Raw genomic sequence first — 25,180 nt, 5'->3', positions numbered from 1 at the left:
CGACCAAGGTGCCAGTGTGGAGATATTGTACAAGGAGGGGGTACCACCTCCAGCACATGTTATACACCTTAAGTCAACAACCACTGCAAGATGCACGGTGCCCATTAGGTAGAATACAAGGGTCCGGGATACAAGAGGTGAAAGGAGTGGCCCTGCTCACCATCTCTTCCAGTGGTCCACCTGGGAAATTAGTGCTCTCTTCCCCACAGAATGAGACTGTGTGGATCTAGAGGTCCTGGATTCCAGAGAGTTAGCACTTCCACCAGGAGACACAATAGAGCCCCATAAACTAGAAACTGTAACTGCTATTTGGCCATTTCAGGTTCCTCATGCCAGAAAGCAGGAGACAAGGAAGAGACACGATATTGGCAGGTTTATTTGATCTGATTGGCAGGAGGAAGGGCAGCTGGGACAGAAGAAAATGTTTGACATCAAATAATCCAGTAGGGCTTCTCCTCGTACATCTGCTAACCAGTTTTAGCCATGACCTGAGAAAGGTATGGTGACCAAAAGCTTAGGTCCCTCAAGTACAAAGTTCTCTGTCACCGCACCAGGTAAGCCACCTACAGCAAAGGTGCTGGCTGAGAGTGAGGGGAATCAAGAATGAGTGGTAGGGCTTCCCTGGTGGCGCAGTGGTTGAGAGTCCGCCTGCCGATGCAGGGGACACGGGTTCGTGCCCCGGTCCGGAAGATCCCACATGCCGCGGAGCGGCTGTGCCCGTGAGTCATGGCCGCTGAGCCTGCGCGTCCGGAGCCTGTGCTCCGCAACGGGAGAGGCCACAACAGTGAGAGGCCCGCGTACCGCAAAAAAAAAGATAAGAATGAGTGGTAGAGGAGGAGTCATGATGAGTATCAGTTGTAGCCTCAAGATCAGCTTCAGCTGCAAGGGCTGTCTTTCATCCTACTAACCTTCCTCTTGTAAGTTTCTCCAGGAAAAGAGCCAACCAGGATCCTGGAGATGCTGTTCCCAGATGCAGAGTTACTTACCATATGAAGCAAGTGGATCTGAGAGGTGCAAGCGTGGGCTGTAGTGGATTCTGTGACGTGCCACCCAGACACCCTCTTCAGGACCTCATTCACCACCAGCCACAGGAGTGCTGGCTGTTGAAAACTCACAGCCATATCCCTTTCTAGGAATTGCCCTTGACCGAAGGAAGGTGCTCCACCTAAAGTTACACTTCCTCCCCAAGGGCAGCCTGCATCCAATGATTGCTTGATGCTGGGGTCAAAGGCCCAGTCCCCTGCCTCTATTTGGGACAGCTCTGAGGGGCCATCTGACCTCCAGGGCTATCTGTGGGATCAGCTGAGGTCTCTGTTGCAAATGCATCGCAGTTCAATTTCTCCCTCTACCCGGTTGTGCTTTCCCTAACTCCACTAGGTATTGATGCCAAGAGCACTCCCCCATAAATCTCCTGCACAGAAATCTCTGTCTCAGAATCCATTTCTAAGGACTAAGACAATGAGGAAGATGTAGTCTCAGAGTTTCACCCTCTGTGTGAAATGCAACAGGAGAGCATACCCTTGTATAAGCCACAATGGAACAATCAAAGAAATCCGGATTTAGTGCAATCCATTGAACTGTATTTATTGAAAGCTGGTGAGGTTCCCCAGAAAATCGTTAGAATACATGTAAAAACTAAATGTGGTCTCATTTTTTCTTTTTAAATTGGCAAGGAGGGAAAAAATGGCAATGGTACTACCACAGTGCTGGAGAGAGTGTATCATTTTTCTGGAGGACAGTTTGAAAACACATATCAAGAGTATTAAAATGCTTTCCCCTTTGACTCATTAATTCCTCAAAAAATCTAAAGATTTAAATTAAATTTGTAAAAATATACTACAGGGGTGGACTTTATAGTAATCTAGATAGCCATTAAAATAATACTGAAATATATTGGGTTGGCCAAAAAGTGCCTTCGGTTTTTAAGTAAAAATAAAAGACACATTTTTCATTTTCACCAAGAACTTTATTGAACAATGTATTCACCCTTTTGTTCCACTACCTTCTGCCATTTTTCAGGCAACTTCATAATTCCATCTTCCCAAAACTTTTTATCTTTCTGAGCAAAGAACTGTTCCAGGTGCCTTTTACAGTCTTCTACAGAATTGAAATTTTTTCCATTAATAGAATTTTGTAAAGACCTAAATAAATGGAAATCCGAAGGTGCAATGTCTGGTGAATACGGTGGATGAAGCAGAATTTCCCAGCTAAGCTGTAACGGTTTTTGCCTGGTCATCAAAGAAACATGCGGTCTTGCATTATCCTGATGGAAGATTATGTGTTTTCTGTTAACTAATTCTGGATGCTTTTAGTCGAGTGCTGCTTTCAGTTGGTCTAATTGGGAGCAGAACTTGTTGGAATTAATCGTTTTGTTTTCCAGAAGGAGCTCATAATAGAGGACTCCCTTCCAATCCCATCATATACACAACATCTCCTTCTTTGGATGAAGACCGGCCTTTGGCGTGGTTGGTGGTGGTTCATTGCACTTGCCCCACGATCTCTTCCATTCCACATTGTTGTACAGTATCCACTTTTCATAGCTCGTCACAATTTGTTTTAAAAATGGAAATTTTTCATTACATTTAAGTAGAGAATCGCATGCAGAAATACAGACAAGAAGGTTTTTTTCGCTTAACTTGAATGGAACCCAAACATCAAAGCGATTCACATAACCAAGCTGGTGCAAATGATTTTCAACACTTGATTTGCATATTCTGAGTATGTCAGCTATCTCCCGAGTGGTATAACATAAATTGTTCTCAATTAATGTCTCGATTTGAGAGCTATCAACTTCAACTGGTCTACCCGACCGTGGCGCATCGTCCAGCGAGAAATCTCCAGCAAGAAACTTCGCAAACCACTTTTGACATGTTCGATCAGTCACAACACCTTCTCCATATACTGTACAAATCTTTTTTTTGCGTTTCAGTTGCGTTTTTACCTTTCTTGAAATAATAAAGCATAATATGCCAAAAATGTTGCTTTTTTTCTTCCATCTTCAATATTAAAATGGCTACACAAAAATTCACCAATTGTGAGGACTTCTCTGGTAGCGCAGTGGTTAAGAATCCGCCTGCCAATGCAGGGGACACAGGTTTGAGCCCTGGTCCAGGAAGATCCCACATGCCGCGGAGCAACTAAGCCCATGCACCACAACTACTGAGTCTGTGCTCTAGAGCCCGTGCTCCACAACAAGAGAAGCCACCGCAATGAGAAGCCCACGCACCGCAATGAAGAGTAGCCCCAGCTCGCTGCAACTAGACAAAGCCCGTGCGCAGCAACGAAGACCCAACGTAGCCAAAAAAAAAAAAAAAAATTCACCAATTCTGATGTCTTTTTTTAAATGCACGCTGATATGACAGCTGTCACATACAATCTAACAAAAGTGTTTCGAATGAAGTTAAAGACACCTAAGTGCTACTAGAGCCATCTCACAGAAAAAAACGAATGAACCTTTGGGCCCACCCAATATTTATCAAAATATTAACCAATAATATTTCTGTGTGATACAATTTGGGGTGGCTTTTATTGTCTTTTCATTTATCTGTATCTCTCTGCCTTTATTTATCTGTATCCCTCTGAATATGTATTACTTGCAATTGTTAAAATTATAATTTACTATAAAATAAGGAATGAAAGATTTTTCTTTGCCTCCCCATAGGTTATCTCAATTTACAGAAAATATCCTAATTAGAATCCTCCATTTCAACTTTCTACTTTCATATCACTTTATATTTTATGTATTTTGGTATACTTGCATTTTTCTGCAATTTTTAGTTGTATTCATATCCTGCCTCCATCATTAGGTTGTAAATTTCTAAGAGCCCTATCTACAGAAATGTCTGCCCATTGAAGGATACCCCAACACACTGATGACTGAAGGACAGGATTCATACACTGAGCTGTAGCACAGAAAGAACAAGTAGCAGCACGAAGCACTACAGCCCTTTGTTCCTGTTAATTAAAAATATAACAACAAAACCCACACATGCCACACAGTCTCAGATATTCTAGTTGAAGCCATGCTAGGAATCAGACTAGCTGTCCTTATTGCCTCCCACATAACTGTGCAATGCAATGCTTTCTAAACATCGCTATCAGTCATACAATCCTCTATAACCACTGAAAGGAGCACGGGTTCTTTTTGGTTTTGTGTTTCTTTTTTGTTTTCTTTCACTTAATTATTCACAATAACCTGGTGGACTTGCATTCAGATCAGAAAAATGTTTCATTTGGTTGTATGTGAGCTGCTTGTAAGTGCCTCTTTTTCTGAGCTGCCTGTCAACCCACCAGTCTTATAGGCCCAGAATGAGTCTCCTGGGGCTGATAAAAGATGGACGATTAGCCCCTGATGCCGGCACAGCCTGCCACAACTGGACGTGAAAAGTACAAATCTCTTTTTGTCTTGAAGAATGGGTTGTAAAATTTCCTTTTTCAATTTCAAGCCAAGAAGATGGGTTTTATCTCTTTATAAAACACTGGGTCATTATTGGGCTAACTGTAACAGAAACAATTTACCTGGTTGAGGTTCAACAGCAAGAAGGAATGAATTCTATCCAAGTTTTCAGTGTGCTCCACTTCAGCCTGGCCCCCTAGAATATAAGCTACACAACAGACAGGCACTGCAGTATCAGTAGTACCTTGGTACTGATGCACAGTAGGTACTCATTAAATATTTGTTGCATGATTGAATAAATGAATGAATGGAGCAAAGTTTGGGGATTGCTGAGACTTTGGGGTACGAGGTAGCTTCTATTACCCAAATAATCATTTCTCACGGACAGACCGCAACCTGTAATTCTAAGCTCAGAATTTAACCCATTTGGCTTAAGGTTCTTATTTCACTTAAAATGAAAATGCCCTGTGCATTGGTAAGAGAATAAATTGGTACAACCTTATTGAAAACCAATTTGGCAGTTTAGGCAAATCGAAAATATTAATTCCCTTTCACCTAGGACCAGCCCTTCCAGAAATTTATCCTCCAGAAATACGCACATACAAAGAGGTTTATTGCACTGTTGTTTCTAATGGGGGGCAAGGGGAAGAAGGGAGGGGGAAAAACCCTAACCTAACCTACATACCCATATGTAAGGGATTGGTTAGGGGAAAGCAATTTAACCACTGACTCTCCTCTCCCACTGATTAAAGATTCTGTGTGACCTTGACTCCCTCTCTCCTCCAGGGTGCTTCTAAGAGGCATGAGCCAGTTCCTCTGTGGTGACAACAGGGAAACCTGAGAGGCACAGAGGGCAGGAGATACCATCAAGCGGCTCAGAGCCCTCATGGAACTGGAACAAGAGACAGGTGAGGACCTGAAGGGGTACATAGGAGCATCTGATATAGTGGCTGTATGCTTTTTTACAGGAATGCTTGTCTTTTAGAGATTCATACTGGACTGTTTACAAAAGAAATTATACAACGTCAGAAATGTCCCAAATAATTTAATGTCAGGAGAAGATGGTGGGGTTATAGATCCAAAAAGATTGAACTAGGTGATGGATACATAGGGGTGCATAATTCTATTCTACTTTTTAATATATTTGAAATTTTCTATAATAAAAGTTTTTCTTAAGAAAATGTGCCCTTTGGTTTCTTAGAGATGTTAAGTCTTCCCAAGTTCCCAGTTTTAATCAGTCAATAAAAATGTTTGATATCAAGCCAAAAGATAACAGCCTGAAAAGAAAACCAACCTAATCACGCAGAAAACTACGTGTGCCAACTGGGAGATGGAATGTTTCCAGAGTTCAGAGAAAGAAGAGAGAACTGTAGGCTGGGAGGTCAGAAAGTCTCACGGTGGAGGTGAGACAGTAAGGAGACAGGTCTAATCATAATGGACACATATCCCATGTTGCCAAGGGGTTTCTGGGTCCCTGCAAATGGGAATGCCAGCCATATCAGCCCTACTTGGGTCCTCATAGCACAGTCCTTAGGGAAATGCATTCCTGGAACCCTGGCATTTGCTCTTGGATCTCCTCAATAACTCTGAAGTTAAGACATGCCTTGGGCCAAAGTTTCTCCCAGGCACATGTCATATCATTCTTGGTCTTTCCTCCCAAGTGGCAGTGATGTTTATGAAGCCCTTCATAACATCCATCTTCCACCCATCTCCAGCTGGTAGTCCTAATACGGTGAGCTGCAGAACACACTCACTTCAGCAGATGGCGATGTGCAGTTCTGCAGTGTGGTGGGCTAACCAACCTTTACTGGTACAGAGTACACAGTACACAGAGTACACAGTTCTCTTTGGCTGAGCACTCATAGGAGCACTCAAAGGAAGGTTACACACACCACACACACGCACACACGCACACACACACACACACACACACACACAGCACACACATGCTATACCGTAGTGTATTTATGTCATCAAGTATATATATATATGTATATATATATATATATGTTTTTTTTTTTTGGTCTGGCCACACCACGTGGCATGCGGGATCTTAGTTCCCCAACTAGGGATCGAACCCATGCCCCCTGCAGTGCAAGCACGGAATCTTAACCACTGGACCACCAGGGAATTCCCCTACAAATATATTTTTATGGAAAATATTTCAGAGATAAATAGCATTATAATGAATCAGTACTGAGGAAGGCTAAATAGAATATGAGTATGATATCTAATATGTGCCAGGCATATTTGCACATATTATGAAGCACTTTATACATATTATCTCTTTTAATCCTTACAATGACAGCCCTATTAGCAGGTTCTATTATTACCCCTCAGATAAAAACTCATTATACATATTATCTTATTTACTCTTTATAACGATAGTGCTGTTAATGGTTTCTATTATTGTCCCACAGATAGAAAACCTATTGCACAGAGAGGTTAAGTAACTTACCCAAGATCACTTAAGTAGTGGAGCCAGGACTCAAATCCAGAGCCCATGTGCTTAACTGTTGAAGCTATGCCAATTACTCCGCATACAAAACGTCCTTCCAGTTACAACTGGATTCTGGTGCAAGGTTCTGAGTGAGTACTCCTTTATTGTACATACTTTTGCAGAGTAAAAGACTTCCCCATATTTGCCTTTTGGGGATGACAAGTAGGATTAGCTAAGGCCAATTTTCTTGGAGAAGGGCTATATGCAGGGAAACTGCTAGCCCATCTAGTAACTCTGTGCAATCTGGAACAAAGCTCTCTACCAGGGCAATTGGCTGGGCTGGTAGAGTTTGACTGGGTTTCAGCAGCCTTGCTACCATAGGTGGTAACCCTGGCCGTACGAGTGGAAGAGGGTGTAACAGGAGGCCTCTGTGGAGTGAGATAACCCCTTCCATCGCAAATGGTGGGGGCCATGTAGTCTCCCCTCTTCTCCTCAGTTGCCAGAGGGAGAGAGTAACTGCTGACTGGCTCTCTCTCCCTGCACCTGTGCTCCAACAGCCAACTGTTTCAAAAGCACCAAAGCCTGTGTCAAGGGCCTCTCAACCCAGACAGAGCAGAGCACGTCCCTTACAATCCACTCTGTCTTTGTAGCCCAACTTAGTAAGGAGTGGTCGCCACTCACTCTGCTTCCTCTGCTCTCTTCACTCCCTTGCAATCTAACTTCCACCCCTCCACATCACTGAAGCTCCTTCTGCCATGTTTAGTCTCTGTCCTCCTTGACCACTCTGCAGCCTTTACCACTGACAATGACTAGTTCCAGAGTCTTCTCTTTTGGCTTTTCAGATTCTCCTCCTATTTCTTTGGCTGTTCTTTCCCAGTCTCTCCCATGGCATTTTCCTCTTCAACCTCCTTTTTTTTTGGCCACGCCCTGCAGCATGTGGGATCCTAGTTCCCTGACCACGGATTGAACCCAGGCCACCTGCATTGGAAGTGTGAAGTCTTAACCACTGGACCACCAGGGAAGTCCTAGGATGCCCCTCAGCCTCCTTTTAAATGCTGGTATTCCCCAGGGTCTCATGCTTGGACCTACCTTCTTCTCTTTCTTCAGATGCTCTCTGGGTGATCACATCTATTCCTAAGGCTGCCCTACCATCTCTTCTGAGGATTCCTCACTCTGTTTCTGCTGTCCAAATCTTTCCTAAACTTGAGAAGAAAAAAAAAGTTAATTTCAACAAACCTTTGCTTATACAATTTTTGAAAATAAACTTCTTTCATTTTATAATGTTCTTTAGATAAATGTTGGCCAAAACCTCAGAGCTCAAGATTTAGGTCATTCAATGTCCAGAAATATCCACCCCATAACACTTAGCGAAGCCTGTCCTCATTGTAAATGAATTGGCTAAATCACACTTACTGTTCTGTTAGAAAAAATCCAACTTCGTTTTTCAATGCAAACAAAAATATTAATATTGTTTCAAGAAATAGTCTTAAAAAACACTGGGAGAGAAAATCTGGAAGACATTTTGTAAAACTAATGATTAAAAGCAGTCAATTGATATTAAAATAATACCAATATAATTAAATTACCCATTTTCATAATAGCTATAAAAACAAGAATAAATTTATATGCTGCTCCTCTTTTCTTGAAGTATAATAATGTAATATAAGTATGGTCAAAATGATGTTATAATAAATTGAGAAATATAATGAAAGTTTTAAATATTTTTGCAGTAACTGTGTGTGTGTGTAATTATGGCACTCACCTTTGGAAAAAATTAAATAAGTATTATATAAAAACAGGTAGAAACTGCCATCATTACCACTGCCCTCACCACTACTTTTGCTACACATTATGACCAAACTTCTCATATGTAAGTAACTAAAGTAGAAGGCAAATGACTAAAAAGGCATTTAATCATGTACTGCTAAAAACAAATTGATCAGCAGCTAACATCTAATTCTCTTGTTTAGTTAATAAGAGGTAATATATATTACATATTTTATAAGATGAGGATTGACTTTATTTGGAAGAAAATATTTCATCATATGATTTGATAAATATATTATTGAATATTGTACACCACCTAAACCATGTAAAAATTTAATCTGCTGGTTTTATTCAAAATATATTGAAGTGTTGGTAATCAAGGAAAATATTACAATTAGCTTTAAAAGAATCAGCATCATCAACCTGTACTGCTACAGCCCGGCCAAAGATATGTCTCAGGAAAAAGAGCCCTTATCTTATAGAGATGCCTTCTGACATATCTACAGATAAAATGATATGATATCTAGGATGTGCTTCAAAATCATAAGGGAGTGATGAGAACTGTACTTTACCTCTATGGTCTTCCTCCCAAACCCCCTAACTACAGTCTAAACATGAGAAAAAATATCAGACAAATCCCAACTGAGGAATATTTTGCAAAATACCCGAGCTGTATACCTGAAAACTGTCAATGTCATCAAAACCAAGAAAATTCTGAGAAACTGCAAGACCAGAGGAGACTAAAGAGATAGGACAACTCAGTGTAATGTGGTATCCTGGGTGGGATCCTGGAAGAGAAAAGGGACATTAGGGGAAAACTACTGAAATCGAAATAAAGTATGGAGTTTAGTTAATAATACTGAAGTTCCTTCTTTAATTGTGACAAATGTACTGTGGTAATGTAAGATGTTAACAATAGGGAAAAATGGGCATAGAGTATATGACAACTCTATCCTACCTTTTGCAAGACTATTTTAAAAGACGATTCTAAAATAAAAAGTTTAAGATAACCACTATGGAGAGGGAAAAGCAGATGGGGTGTGTGGTTGGGACAGGATTGGCCACGTGTTAGTGCTTATCGGGGTTACATAATGAAAGTTCATTATACTATTCTGTCTACATTTATGTGTGTTTGAAATTCTCTATTATAAGGTTAAAAAATACATACATTGCGTTGGGGGTTCCTCAAAGCCATCCTCAGGTTCAATGATTTGCTAGGAGGACTCCAGGACTCAGCATATAATCATACTCATGGCTATGATTTATTACAGTGAAAGGATAGAAAGTAAAATCAGCATAGGGAAAAGGCACAGGAGGCAAAATCCTGAGGAGACCAAGCACAAGCTTCCTAGAGTCCTTCCCCTCTGGAGTCATACAGAATGCACTTAATTCCGTCCCAGCATCAAACTGTAATAACACACACATGTCTACCAGGGAAGCTCATTTGAGAAGCCTGTGTTGTTACTGGGGGCTGGTCACATAAGCACCGCCTACCGAGCACATGTCAAGATTCCAGACTGTCAGAAGATATTCAGTATCAACCACGTTGTTTGTAAAAAGCATTTCAGGCACAGTGAGCCATCCTTACCATTTAGGGAAAGTGTAATATCAGTGTAGGGAACTGTTTACCAGTCAAGTTCCCAAGTGCCAGCCAAAGGCCAACCTTGCAAGCAGGCCTTTCTAAGGATAGCAGTCTCAGGCTTACACACACACAGAGGCATACTACTCTCTGGGATACAGCTCAGATATGTTTCATAACTCACATCCTCCTCTTCTATGGAAGGTAGCTCCACTACCCTCACTAGGAGACCTCATCTCCTATTCTGGTCCAGAGGTGCATGTCTGAAGGGGAAAGGGAGGGCCTGTGAGGTGTAGAGAGCTGAGAAGAGCAAGTTCCAAGTTTCTCAGTGGGCACAGCTGTAAATTAGCCTGGAACTCTGCACTTCTGTTCTTTGCTTTTTTCCTTCTGTACACGGTGCTTTAGTTCTGGGAAATCTACCTTGAGGACAGAAGAGAAAGAGAAGGGGGAAAAAGAAAAATGGGAAAGAAAAGAAGGAGGACTTTTGAGAGAATGAGACAGAATCTGGTCAGCAATCTGCTCCTAGATAGCTCCTGGATCCATTCTTGTGCCAGTGCAGAAGGGCTGTGAATATCATGAAACAGGTGAGTTTGAGGTTCCTAAAGTATATACAAGTGGTGATGTCCTGTAGGCAGGCAGATCTGGAGCTGGTGAAGGGCTGAGGGGTACAGGCCTGCAAGGGCTCCCATCCCCTTCAAATGAAGCAATATACACACTAATACACTACAGCACACAAGTAATGAGTTTTTGGTTAAACCTTGTAAATATCTTGTGAATAGTGTCTTTCTCTATGTGTGTGTGTTAAAAGAATTACTGTAGCTTCGTGTCATCCTGTTCGGCGTTTAACAAAAAAATTTTTTTTAATGTGCTTGGAAGCCTCAAAAAATGGAATTGATCCAGGCTTCTTGTAATTTCTTGGAGCCCCAGGAAACAGAACTGGTTGGTGATACAGATTCAGAAGTCATCAGCACCAAGGCCTTGGTGAATTGAAAACGAGTGAGTGAAGGGGATCGCCCAAGAGAGCTCCTTTATGGAAAAAGAGGGCTCTGGGACGAGAACATTTAAGGCACTCCCTAAAGAGGCGCCTACAAAGGAGGCTAACCAGGAATGGCCAAAGAGATAAGAGAAAAATCAAGTGAAACGAAGTCGGGAAAATATGGCAAAAGAGAGGGGAAGTCAAGAGGACACAAACCAAGAGTGCGTTTGAGAGGGGAAGTAATCAACAGCGTCAAATATTCGCTGATTTTTCCCGGTCAGCACCAACCAGAGTAATTCTGCCAATTCCCCTCTCTCCCCTCCCCCTGGTACTGTTACTACGTCACTTTTGACTCTTACAGGGTTTCAGCCGGTGGTTTACAGTTTATATCCTCCAATTAGATGGCTCAAGCAGGAGGTCGGAATCTTACTCATTTTCCTCTTCCATAAGGCATTACGCCTCTTGCTCAATTAATATAAGTGAAACTATTTGAAGAACATTTGAAAAACCACCCCCGGGCAAAGATCTTACGTTTTAACTCGCTCCACCAGCCAAATTCCCCCGGACACGAACAACTGCGCAGGCGCAGAGGCCGATCACCCGGCTTTCTCTGGTCTTTGCATTTGGCGCGAAATCTCCGTTTCGTGGGAGGGGCTGAGAGAGACGCCGCGCTCATTGGACAGGTTTGGCGCGAAATCCCTGAGCTCCTGAGCCACGATTGGCTCCGGCCTTCCGGCGAAGGGGCGGGGCAGAGGAGGGGCGGGGCAGAGGAGGTGCGCGCCGAGCGGCAGCGTCCGGGGAGAAGCAACTCTCTGCAGTCCAGTGAGGCGCCGGCGGCCCCTCAGCATTAAGCAGCGATGGACCTCGCGGCGGCAGCGGAGCCTGGCGCCGGCAGCCAGCACCTGGAAGTCCGCGACGAGGTGGCCGAGAAGTGCCAGAAACTATTCGTGGACTTCTTGGAGGAGTAAGTCGGAGGGCGCCCGTTACCCGCGGAACTTCCCCTCCCGCCCCTCGCGGCTTCCGGAGCCCGGGGGCGCCGTGGGCCCCGCGCGTGTTCGGGAACTGAGGGGTCGCGCGCCTCGGAGAGCGGGCCGCGGAGAGGAGGCTGGGCCGGCTGGGCTGGTTTCCGGGGGTGAAATCCATCTGGAGCTCTTCCGCAAACTCCTGCCGTGCGCAGTGCCCTGGGCCGAGGGCTTTAGGCCCGTCGTTCAGTCCTCACAGCCTGTAAGCCTGGTGGTCGTGTAGCCCCCGGTTCCTTGTTCGGACCCTGAGGCTGGGTGGGGATGAGTAACTCGTCCAGTTAGGCCTCGCGTCCTCAGGGTCGCGGGGGAGGCCGAACTGGCGTATGAATCCTGGCGGGGGCCTGACTGGGGTCCACCGAGGGCCTGGCAGCCCTGGAGCCCGTGGAGTTGAAAGGGCCGGAGTGAACCCCGTGGTTGACAGATGCTCGGGCGAGGGCCCGACCTGCTTATGGCGCTGAACGCACTTCCTCCGTCTCTTCCTTTCCTTCCAACCCTCCAAACCCCACTTTTCTTTTTTTCTGTTGCCTTTTTTAGGCTCCAGGCATCTCAAACCCCCTCTCCCTGGCTTTCAGCCACTGCCACCAGTTACTTTTCTTAGATCGTGCAGATATAGCTCTGCTTTCCCTGAGTGGGACTCTACCGCCTCCAGGAAGAAGTGGAAGCACTGCGGAATGTCTTAGGAAATTCTTTTTTTTTTTTTAAGAGCTCAGTTTTTTAATTTGATCATTTCTTGCATTTGAAGTTCTCCTCGATGACATCTTGGCCTGAGACTCTTTGCCATAGTCCTAAAAAAAAAAGTCATATGCGGTTTTACTAATATTTAGAAACTCCACTAAGTTGTTAGCGCTAGTTATAGTGAAGCTTTTAAAAATTAGCACATGTCTTACGAAAATGCTTCCCATCCTTAAAATTTCTTTTAGCTATTCTCAAGGGCCTTAATGACTTCCACGTCTTTAAGGCTCATAACATGGCAGGAAATTCTTTTTTTTTTTTTTTTTATTGTGGTAAAACCTTTACCATTTTAACCTTTTTTTTTTTTTCTTGGCCGTGCCCTGTGGTACATGGGATCTTAGTTCCCCAACCAGGGATCGAACCCATGCCCCCTGTTTTGGGAAGAGAGTCTCAACCACGGGACCACCAGGGAAGTCCCCATTTTAACCTTTTTTAAACACAGAGTTCACTGGCGTTAAGTACATTTACCTTGTTATACAGCCATCACCAACATCCATCTCCAGACCACTTTTCTTCTTCCCAAACTGAAACTCTGCACCCACTAAACAATGATTCACCATTCCCCCCCGACCCTCCTGCCCCTGACAACCACCATTCTATTTTCAGTCTATGAACTTGACTACTCTAGGTACCTCAGACTTGGAGTCATACAATATTTGTCCTTTTGTGACCAGCTTACTTCACTTAGCATAGTGTGTCTTTGAGGTTTTCCATGCTGTAGCATGCGCCAGAATTTCCTTTTGAAGGGTGAATAGTATATCATTGTATGTCTATACCACATTTCGTTTGTCTCTTCATCCATCCGTGGATGTGTAGGTTGTTTCCACACTTTTACCACTGTGAATAATTCTGCTGTCTTGTGAAATTCTGATAGAGTTAAAACCATAGTTTAACTTATATTACCCTACTTTTGGCAATGTTACTCTCTGCCTGACAGCTCTTCATCCTTCAAAGCCTAGCTAAAGAATCATACCTCATTTGTTAAACCCTAGAAACCTTTCAGGCAGCACCAATCCTTTCTTCCCTTATGTTCCCAAGCTGCCATTTTCTGTCATCTCTGGTAATATATTTACCTGTCAGCCGTTTCATCTGAATGTAAATCCCATCCTTAATCCCCCCTAGCCACCACACCACATTACACAGGTCCTCAGTTATGTTTGATTTTAACAAATAATGTAATTACCTTTGCTTCCTTGAAGTTTGCCATGCAGCTGACTCCTGGGCACAATGATGAACAAGACAAATAATCCCTGTATTTGTTGGGGAAAAAATGTTAACGCCCTCTCAAAATACCAACTTTGATTGCCATTGCTTATGGAATAAGATCCAAATTCTTCACAGCTGCCTTTTCCAGTTTGATCTTCCACAGCCATTCTGTCATTATCCACACTCCTCCCATACCCTTCCTGACTTTGCTACATACTTGCAAACATCTGTAGCCAATCTATCCACCACTCACTTTTTTTTTCTTTCAAATTTTGAAAGTCTTTCAACACCAAATTCCAGTGTTACCTTTTATATGCATGAAGCCTTTGTAGATGTTCCTGTTAGGCAAAATTAGTTTATATTCCCCTGTTACATTCTTTTACCTCCTCCTTTTTCTTTTTCCTTTTTATTTTATTGTGGAAAGAACACTTAACATGAAATCAACCTTCTTAACAAAATTTTAACTACTGTGTTATTGTACAGTAGATCTGTTAGAGCTTATTCATCTTGCTTGACTGAAACTTTATGCCTGTAGTACCTCCACATTCTCCTCTTCCTCCTACCACCATACCACTCTTTGATTCTATGAATTTGACTTTTGGGGGTTTTTTTTGGCCTCTCCCAATGGCTTGTGAGATCTTAGTTCCCTGGCCAGGGATCGAACCCTGGGCCCACGGCAGTGAAAGCGTGGAGTCCTAACCACTGCATCACCAGGGAATTCCTGAATTTGACTTTTAGATACCTCATATTAGTAGAATCATGCAATATTTGTCTTTCTGTAATTGGCTTATTTCACTTAGCACCATGTCCTCAAGATTCATCCATATTGAGACATTGCAGAATATCCTGTTTTAAGGTTGAATAATATTCTGTTGTATGTGTATACTACATTTTGTTCGTTCATTTGTCATGAACATTTAGATGTCTTGTCCCTCTTTTTAGTAGAAATGTCTCCTATGAGAGTGTCAACCCCAGCAGAGGGACGATGCTGTCATTTCCAGCCTGTGGTACCTCTGGCATAGTGCTTTGCAGATAGATATTTAGGTATTTAACAGTTAGAACATGCTGTATTTGAAGGAGGAATTGATTTTTTCTCAAAACTAATCTGCATGGTTATGTTAGAAGAACAAAAATCAAATATGTTCGTATGATACGCTTTTGGAAAAAACACACCAGCTTTACTTTGTGTGTGTGTATGTTTCCTTTTTCCTGAAGGTCTTAGGCGCTGAAGCACCTCATTTCTGTGTATTTATTTGTATTCTGGTTCATAAATCAACAACTAATCTGTCAGTTTTCTCTTTAGAAATTAAATCTTTGGATTTTAACCTGTATTTCTTTCTTTTTTTTTTATATCATTAATAGAGTTGGGTTTTTTTGAGTTTTTTTATTACTTATCACTTTTTTTAATATATGGCACATTCTTATTAGTTATCTATTTTATACATATTAGTATATATATGTCAGTCCTAATCTCCCAATTCATCTCACCATCACCACCACCAACAACAGCCCCCCGCTTTCCCCCCTTGGTGTCCATACATTTGTTCTCTACATCTTGTGTCTCTATTTCTGCCTTGCAAATGGTTCATCTGTACCATTTTTCTAGATTCCACATATATATGTTAATATACGATATTTGTTTTTCTCTTTCCAACTTAACTTCACTCTGTATGGCAGTCTCTAGGTCCATCCACGTCTCTACAAATGACCCAGTTTCATTCTTTTTTATGGCTGAGTAATAGTCCATTGTATATATGTACCACATCTTCTTTATCCATTTGTCTGTCAATGGGCATTTAGGTTGCTTCCATGACCTGGCTGTTGCAAATAGTGCTGCAGTGAACATTGCGACGCATGTGTCTTTTTGAATTATGGTTTTCTCTGGGTATATGCCCAGTGGTGGGATTGTTGGGTCCTATGGTAATTCTATTTTTAGTTTTTTAAGGAACCTCCATAGTGGCTGTATCAGTTTACATTCCCACCAACAGTGCAAGAGGGTTCCCTTATCTCCACACCCTCTCCAGTATTTGTTATTTGTAGATTTTCTGATGATGCCCATTCTGACCAGTGTGTGAAACCTCATTATAGTTTTGATTTGTATTTCTCTAATAATTAGTGATGTTGAGCATCTTTTCATGTGCCTCTTGGCCATCTGTATGTCTTCTTTGGAGAAATGTCTATTTAGGTCTTCTGCCCATTTTTTGATTGGCTTGTTTGTTTTTTTAATATTGAGCTGCATGAGCTGTTTATATATTTTGGAGAGTAATCCTTTGTCCGTTGATTCGTTTGCAAATATTTTCTCCCATTCTGAGGGTTGTCTTTTCGTCTTGTTTATGGTTTCCTTTGCTGTGCAAAAGCTTAGAAGTTTCATTAGGTCCCATTTGTTTATTTTTGTTTTTATTAACATTACTCTAGGAGGTGGATCAAAAAAGACCTTCCTGTGATTTATGTCAAAGAGTGTTCTGACTATGTTTTCCTCTAAGAGTTTTATAGTGTCTGGCCTTACATTTAAGTATTTAATCCATTTTGAGTTTATTTTTGTGTATGGTGTTAGGGAATGTGCTAATTTCATTCTTTTACATGTAGCTGTCCAGTTTTCCCAGCACCATTTATTGAAGAGATTGTCTTTTCTCCATTGTATATCCTTGCTTCCTTTGTCATAGATTAGTTGACCATAGGTGTGTGGGTTTATCTCTGGGCTTTCTATCCTGTTCCATTGATCTATATTTCTGTTTTTATGCCAGTACCATGTTGCCTTCGTTACTGTAGCTTTGTAGTATAGTCTGAAGTCAGGGACTTCCAGCTGTGGTTCCTCCAGCTCCGTTTTTTCCCCTCAAGATTGCTTTGGCTATTCGTTTTTTCCCCTCAAGATTGCTTTGGCTATTCGGGGTCTTTTGTGTCTCTATACAAATTTTAAGATTTTTTGTTCTAGTTCTGGAAAAAATGCCATTGGTCATTTGATAGGGATTGCATTGAATCTATAGATTGCTTTGGGTGGTATAGTCATTTTCACAATATTGATTCTTCCAATACAAGAACATGATATATCTCTATCTGCTTGTGTCATCTTTGATTTCTTTCATCAGTGTCTTATGGTTTTCTGAGTACAGGTTTTCTGTCTCCTTAGGTTTATTCCTAGGTATTCTTTTTGTTGCAGTGGTGAATGGGACTGTGTCCCTAATTTCTCTTTCTGATCCTTCATTGTTAGTGTATAGGAATGCAAGAGATTTCTATGCATTAATTTTGTATTCTGCAAGTTTACCAAATTCATTGATTAGCTCTAGTAGTTTTCTGCTGGCATCTTTAGGATTATCTATGTACAGTATCATCTGCAGATGGTGACAGTTTTACTTCTTCTTTTCCAATTCGGATTCCTTTTATTTTTCTTCTGTAATTGCCATGGCTAGGACTTGCAAAACTGTTGAATAAGAGTGGCGAAAGTGGACATCCTTGTCTTGTTCCTGATCTTACAGGGAATGGTTTCAGTTTTTCACCATTGAGAATGATGTTTGCTGTGGGTTTGTCATATATGGCCTTTATTATGTTGAGGTAGGATCCCTCTATGCCCACTTTCTGGAGAGTTTTTATCATAAATGGGTGTTGAAATTTGTCAAAAGCTTTTTATGCATCTTTTGAGAGTTGAATATTGTCAGAAGCTTTTTATGCATCTTTTGAGATTATCGTATGGTTTTTATCCTTCAATTTGTTAATATGGTGTATCACATTGGTTGATTTGCATATGTTGAATCCTTGCATCCCTGGGATAAATCCCACTTCATCATGGTATATGATCCTTTTAATGTGTTGTTGGATTCTGTTTGCTAGTATTTTGTTGACGATTTTTGCATCTATATTCATCAGTGATATTGGTCTGTAATTTTTTTTTTTTTGTATCTTTGTCTGGTTTTGATATCAGGGTGATGTCCTCATAAAATGAGTTTGGGAGTGTTCCTTTGTCTGTAATTTTTTGGAAGAGTGTTAGCCTTCTCTAAACCTTTGGTAGAATTCACCTGTGAAGCTGTCTGGTCCTGGACTTTTGTTTGTTGGAAGATTTTTAATCACGGTTTCAATTTCATTACTTGTGATTGGTCTGTTCATATTTTCTGCCTCTTCCCAGTTCAGTCTTGGAAGGTTATACCTTTCTAAGAATTTGTCCATTTCTTCCAAGTTGTCCATTTTATTGGCATAGAGTTGATCTTTGCTGTTGTTTTCTTTGTTTCTATTTCATTTATTTTTGCTCTGAGCTGTATGATTTCTATCCTTGTACTAACTTTGGGTTTTGTTTGTTGTTTCTCTAGTTCCTTTAGGTGTGAGGTTAGATTGTTTATTTGAGATTTTTCTTGTTTCTTGAGGTAGGATTGTATTGTTATAAACTTCCCTCTTAGAACTGCTTTTGCTGCATCCCATAGGTTTTGGATTGTCATGTTTTCATTGTTATTTGTCTCTATGTATTTTTTGATGTCCTCTTTGATTTCTTCAGTGATCTCTTGGTTATTTAGTAACATATTGTTTAGCCTCCATGTGTTTGTGTTTTTTACGTTTTTTTTTCCCCTGTAATTGATTTCTAATCTCATAGCGTTGTGGTTGGAAAAGATGCTTGATATGATTTCAGTTTTCTTAAATTTACCAAGGTTTGATTTGTGACCCAAGATGTGATCTATCCTGGAGAATGTTCTGTGTGCACTTGAGAAGAAAGTGTAATCTGCTGTTTTCGGATGGAATGTCCTATAAATATCAATTAAATCTATCTGGTCTATTGTGTCATTTAAAGCTTGTGTTTCCTTATTAATTTTCTGTCTGGATGATTTGTCTATTGGTGTAGGTGAGGCGTTATAAAGTCCCCCACTATTATTGTGTTACTATTGATATCCTCTTTAATAGCTGTTAGCATTTGCCTTGTGTATTGAGGTGTTCCTATTTTGGGTGCCTATAAGTTTATAATTGTTTTATCTTCTTCTTGGATTGATCCCTTGATCATTATGTAGTGTCCTTGTCTCTTGTAATATTCTTTATTTTGTTTGTTTGTTTGTTTTGCGGTACACGGGCCTCTCACTGTTGTGGCCTCTTCCATTGCGGAGCACAGGCTCCGGATGCGCAGGCTCAGTGGCCATGGCTCACGGGCCTAGCTGCTCCGCGGCATGTGGGATCTTCCCGGATCGGGGCACGAACCCGTGTCCCCTGCATCAGCAGGCGGACTCTGTACCACTGCGCCACCAGGGAAGCCCTATTCTTTATTTTAAAGTCTATTTTACCTGATATAAGTATTGCTACTCCAGCTTTCTTTTGATGTCCATTTGCATGGAATAACTTTTTCCATCCCCTCACTTTCAGTCTGTATGTATCTCTTATAGACAGCATATATACGGGTCTTGTTTTTGTATCCATTCAGCAAGCCTGTGTCTTTTGGTTGGAGCATTTAATTCAATCACATTCAAGGTAATTATCGATATGTATTTTCCTATTACCATTTTCTTAATTGTTTTACGTTTGTTTTTGTAGGTTCTTTTCTTTTGGGTTTCCCACTTAGAGAAGTTCCTTTAGCATTTGTTGTAGAGCTGGTTTGGTGGTGTGGAATTCTCTTAGCTTTTGTGTGTCTATAAAGCTTTTGATTTCTCCATCGAATCTGAATGAGATCCTTGCTGGGTAGAGTAATCTTGGTTGTAGGTTCTTCCCTTTCATCACTTTAAATATATCGTGCCACTCCCTTCTGGCTTGTGGAGTTTCTGCTGAGAAATCAGTTGTTAACCTTATGGGAGTTCCCTTGTATGTTATTTGTCGTTTTTCCCTTGTTGCCTTTAATAATTTTTCTTTGTCTTTAATTTTTGTCAGTTTGATTACTGTGTGTCTTGGCGTGTTTCTCTTTGGGTTTATCCTGCCTGGGACTCTCTGTGCTTCCTGGACTTGGGTGACTATTTCCTTTCCCATGTTAGGGAAGTTTTCAACTATAATCTCTTCAGATATTTTCTCAGGTCGATTCTCTCTCTCTTCTCCTTCTGGGACCCCTATAATGCAAATGTTGGTGCATTTAATGTTGTCCCAGAGGTCTCTTAGGCTGTCTTCATTTCTTTTCATTCTTTTTTCTTTATTCTGTTCCTCAGCAGTGAATTCCACCATTCTGTCTTCCAGGTCACTTATCCATTCTTCTGTCTCAGTTATTCTACTGATTGCTTCTAGTGTATTTTTCATTTCAGTTATTGTATTATTCATCTCTGTTTTTTACTTCTTCTAGGTCTTTGTTAAACATTTCTTGCATTTTCTCAATCTTTGCCTCCATTCTTTTTCCGAGGTCCTGGATCGTCTTCACTATCATTATTCTGAATTCTTTTTCTGGAAGGTTACCTATCTCCCCTTCATTTAATTGTTTTTCTGCGGTCTTATCTTGTTCCTTCACCTGGTATAGTCCTCTGCCTTTTTATTTTGTCTGTCTCTCTGTGAATGTGGTTTTCGTTCCATAGGCTGCAGGATTGTAGCTCTTCTTGCTTCTGCTGTCTGCCCTCTGGTGGTTGAGGCTATCTAAGAGGCTTGTGCAAGCTTCCTGATGGGGTGGGTAGAGCTGGCTGTTGCTCTGGTGGGCAGAGCTTAGTAACACTTTAATCCACTTGTCTGCTGATGGGTGAGGCTGAGTGTCCTCCCTGTTGGTTGTTTGGCCTGAGGCGACCCAGCACTGGAGCCTACAGGCTCTTTGGTGGGCGACACCAGGAGGTGTCTACTTCCCAGAACTTCTGCTGCCAGTGTCCTTGTCCTCGCAGTGAACCATAGCCACCCCCTGCCTCTGCCAGAGACCCTCCAACACTAGCAGGTAGGTCTGGTTCAGTCTCCTATGGGGTCGCTGCTCCTTCCCCTGAGTCCCGATGTGCACACTACTTTGTGTGTGCCCTCCAGGAGTGGAGTCTCTGTTTCCCCCAGTCCTGTCGAAGTCCTGCAGTCAAATCCCGCTAGCCTTTAAAGTCTGATTCTCTGGGAATTCCTCCTCCCGTTGCCGGACCCCCAGGTTGGGAAGACTGACGGGGGGCTCAGAACCTTCACTCCAGTGGGTGGATTTCCGTGGTAAAATTGTTCTCCAGTTTGTGAGTCACCCACCCAGCGGTTATGGGATTTGATTTTATTGTGATTGCGCACCTCCTACCGCCTCATTGCAGCTTCTCCTTTGTCTTTGGATGTGGGATATCTTTTTTGGTGAGTTCCAGTGTCTTCCTGTTGATGATTGTCCAGCAGCTAGTTGTGATTCCGGTGCTCTCACAAGAGGGAGTGAGCACACGTCCTTCTACTCTGCCATCTTGAACCAATCTCCTAACCTGGATATCTTGATTTAATATTTTCTAATCAACAAATACTAACTATTCTTTTATTGTTGGTGTGTACAGTTAAGATTGGAAAGTGTTAAATCAAGAAATTCAGATTTAAATCTGAAGACGTAGTTTTGCTATGTTCCCAGCTTTGTACAAAACATTTTAAAGGCATTTTCTCATTTAATCTTCACAGTGATCTTAAGAGATAAGATGATGTTCTAATCTTTTTTATTATTTTTTTTTCAAACAGAAGAGGGACAGGTTTAGAATAGGTAAGTAACTTGCCCCAAGTTATACAACTACTAAAATGGGCCTGTCTGACCCTAAAACTGATGGTCTTTAACCAATATGCTGAATTATCAGGCATTCACATTCTTCTTTTTGCTGCCTAATTCTTAGGTTTAATCTGACTTGCATGTATCTACAGGTTCCAGAACAGCGATGGAGAAATTAAGTACTTGCAGTTAGCTGAGGAGTTAATTCGTCCCGAGAGAAACACATTGGTTGTGAGTTTTTTGGACCTGGAGCAATTTAACCAGCAACTTTCCACCACCATTCAAGAGGAGTTCTATAGGTTTGGTGTATTAATCTTCACTTTAAATAGACATGTAGCCTGGGAAGCCAGCTATTCTTAGAATGGAAGTGTTCATTTGTGAGGCAAAAGGGCAGCTGTCACAGAGGCCCTTCGATACAGCCAGTGGTCATTTTAGTGCTGCTCTGAACTAATTTAAGCCTTTGTGGAGTTGACTGTTTTTCACATGCGAATGTTGAAAACCTTTGTTTTCTATGTAGTTTTTCCGGGTGTTAAGAGGATTGCTTTGTTTCAGGCTTCAGTGCTATTGCTATGTCATTCATTTAATCCACTCTCCCTCCCCATATCATATAAAATCCCTTGAAACATTTTAAAAGCTGAATGGTATTTTTTTGGCAGAAATTAGACATTAGGCTTTTGTTTTGCTTTCAATTGCTATATAAAGCCAGAAATATCTTTCTACACAAAACTTAGTTTAAATAAAATCAGGTTAAAATAAACACTGTGGACTGTTATGAAAGAGAAATGAAGACCCAGGAGTAAGGAGTCACAGTCCTGTTCTTTTACCTGGTGTACTGGGAGATGGAGAATTTGTCTCAGTGTTTCTAGTCATATATGGCTATCAAGAACGGTTAGAGGGATAAGCAGCAGAGTTTATTGTGATAGTATGTAGCAGGAAAAGTTGTACTGACAAGTGAGAGGGAAATAGAAAATCAGGGCTGATGGTGGAAACACCTGTGCCTGTACCTCATGCACAGACCGTGCCGCAGTTCTGTCTCCTGAAAGTAGCTGATTTTTCAGAGGACTTCCAGATCCTACCACTTAAACCAAGCTGCCTCAGCTATTTAAAAGTTAAGAGAACATGCACACTTCCATCTAACCAGTCAAGTGAAACGTTTCTGCCAACTTGCTCTCAAATCAGTACACAAATTCCTTCCCTGCCCTTATCCACTTCCTATCAATCAAGAATAAAACCTGGAAGAAAATAGTAGGCCTTGACAAGTGGGAGGCTGCCTTGCTAGGTAGTATACTGCCCAGGTGGTTCAAGTAGAGTCATCTTGGACAGAGGAGTGACCTGCTGTGTGCATGCTAAATGATTATTTAAAAATAATAGGTTTTCAGGAACAGCATTTTATCTTTGGTGTTTCTATTGTCTTAGATATATTTATGGTGGAATAGGAGAGGATTGAAGATGCTCTAAACCTGGATCAGATGATAGAAGTGTCCCGCAGAGTTAAATTCTAAAGCTTGGTTGTAACCAGATGAAATTCCTTACTTTCAGCTGTTGGGAAGCATAAGGGGAAGGAGCCCTTGGTAAGCCTCTTGAAGTTGTCAGTTGATTTACTTTTTGTTTGTTTTTCAGAGTTTACCCTTACCTGTGTCGGGCCTTGAAAACCTTTGTCAAAGACCGTAAAGAGATCCCTCTTGCCAAGGATTTTTATGTTGCATTCCAAGATCTTCCTACCAGACACAAGTAAGAAACCCTTCTTTGAAAAAAAAAAATTCCCCAAATAGTATAGGCATCACTTAATTGTCAGAAAGCTCAGAAGGTTGTAGTCTTAGGTCTATAAAGAGTTATATCCAGGTCTATAAAGAGTTATATCCAGTTATCCAGAAGATTTAGTTTTGGAAAATATGTATTTCCAGGAAAATGGGATGGGAAGTATGTTAAGTGAAGCAATTTCTGGGGATTATAGTATTTTAGGAGACCTTTTAAGGGATGTTGAGGTGAAAAATTAGTGAGAAAATATGAAAACTGAGAACAGTCACAAAAATTAATGAATTGTCAAGAGCTTAAATAGCATAGCTTTTAAACTGTTTTCCTCTTTAGCAGTTATTTAAAGAATAAATTTGTTGCAGGAAATTGAAGTGATATTTTGAAAACTTAAACTACTAAAATTACTTATAAAATTACTAAGTTATTTAATATAAAATGGGTTTGTGAAATACAGTGTTTTCTAAACCTTCAAGTTCAGAAAAAAAAATTTTCCTATGATAATTTTTCCCAAGGATAACTTTACTGTGAAAATGCTTATTTAGAAATGTAGGTAAGAAAAAAATGTATTTGCATATAAAACAAAAATGGGATCATTGTGTTTTAAAATTGTAATTGCATTTCTTTCATGTCCTTTACTTAGTTTTTCTTATTTATTCATTTATGTATTTTGTTGTGGATGCATGTACATTATACTTCAGGAATGGGCATGTTGACTAAATTATTCTTGTAGGAGAGTCCAAAGAATACCTTGTCTCTTATTTTGTTGTTGTTATTTTAAGCATAAATTATCATTGAATATCCTCTCATTAAAAGTGAAAATTTTTAGTTTGAAAATGAATATTTAGTAATACAATATCTGTCTTTAAACAGAATTCGAGAACTCAACTCATCCAGAATTGGTTTGCTCACTCGCATCAGTGGGCAGGTGGTACGGACTCACCCAGTTCATCCAGAGCTTGTGAGCGGAACTTTCCTGTGCTTGGACTGTCAGACAGTGATCAAGGATGTAGAACAACAATTCAGATACACACAGCCAAACATCTGCCGAAATCCAGTTTGTGCCAACAGAAGGAGATTCCTGCTGGATACAAATAAATCGAGATTTGTTGATTTTCAAAAGGTGCTTATTAATTTCTTTTTAGATCAGATTCAGCCTATGCTAATAATTCACTTCTAGGCACTTGTAATTATTATAAGCTTACTTAGGCAATGTTAAACTCAGTTTTTATGTAAGTCAAGGTTCATCAAGTGTGACTACAGATTTAAGCTAAAAATTTGTAATGCAAATTTCAATTATCAGTATATAAATGTGTTCTAACCATTAATAACTTGGATTGGAAGCTCCTTCAGGCAAATAAAATGTATTTGTCAAAGAATAAACAGTAACCATTATTATTACTGTTATTATTACAAGCTAGAGTTAGGAAAATTTTTGCAGAAGTAGAGACTTGTTGGTGTAAGACTTGGAGTTGGTGGTTAGGAGGGAGGAAGGCATAAATAAAAGGACAGGTGAAAATGGACATGCTTGTCAATAGCAATGAGGATTATCATGATTAAAGTAGAGGAACCAAATTGGAGATCATCTGAGAGATGATTTGGTATGAAGCATGGAAGTACTTGGAGCCTTAAATCTCAGATTGAGAAGCTTGGACCTATCTTGATAAGCAAGGGGATAAGTTTTCAGATGATGTGAATTTTAAAGGAAGATTAATGAGACAACTGTGTGTGGTATTTAACAAGAGA

The 25,180-nt window shown here is 40.9% G+C and overlaps 1 protein-coding gene and 1 long non-coding RNA gene across 5 annotated transcripts in view; one reads left to right on the top strand and one right to left on the bottom strand.

Annotated features, from left to right (window-relative positions):
• Window positions 1–810: 810 nt before the first annotated feature.
• LOC117199754 (uncharacterized) lies at window positions 811–10,850 on the bottom strand. Its single transcript, XR_004481074.2, has 4 exons — window positions 9,772–10,850; window positions 9,282–9,391; window positions 7,926–8,038; window positions 811–3,073 (listed from the first exon to the last, which is right to left on the bottom strand). It is a non-coding gene; the product is annotated as an uncharacterized LOC117199754 (long non-coding RNA).
• A 1,084-nt stretch (window positions 10,851–11,934) lies between these two features.
• Window positions 11,935–25,180, top strand: part of MCM6 (minichromosome maintenance complex component 6) — a 45,816-nt gene continuing 32,570 nt past the window's right edge. For 2 of the 4 annotated variants that reach the window (XM_049712672.1, XM_049712671.1), the window contains exons 1-4: window positions 11,935–12,122; window positions 21,835–21,981; window positions 23,303–23,413; window positions 24,308–24,557. In XM_049712672.1, the coding sequence (XP_049568629.1) occupies window positions 12,016–12,122; window positions 21,835–21,981; window positions 23,303–23,413; window positions 24,308–24,557 (615 nt within the window). In that variant the 5' untranslated portion in view covers window positions 11,935–12,015. The remainder of the gene's footprint in view (window positions 12,123–21,834; window positions 21,982–23,302; window positions 23,414–24,307; window positions 24,558–25,180) is intronic. The other 2 variants (XM_049712670.1, XM_004265447.3) reach the window with 2 other exon arrangements.

This window comes from Orcinus orca, chromosome 7 (genome assembly GCF_937001465.1).
Source record: "Orcinus orca chromosome 7, mOrcOrc1.1, whole genome shotgun sequence".
Lineage (NCBI taxonomy): Eukaryota > Metazoa > Chordata > Mammalia > Artiodactyla > Delphinidae > Orcinus > Orcinus orca.
Note: the sequence above shows the minus strand (reverse complement) of the source record. Positions and strands in the feature narration are given on the sequence as shown.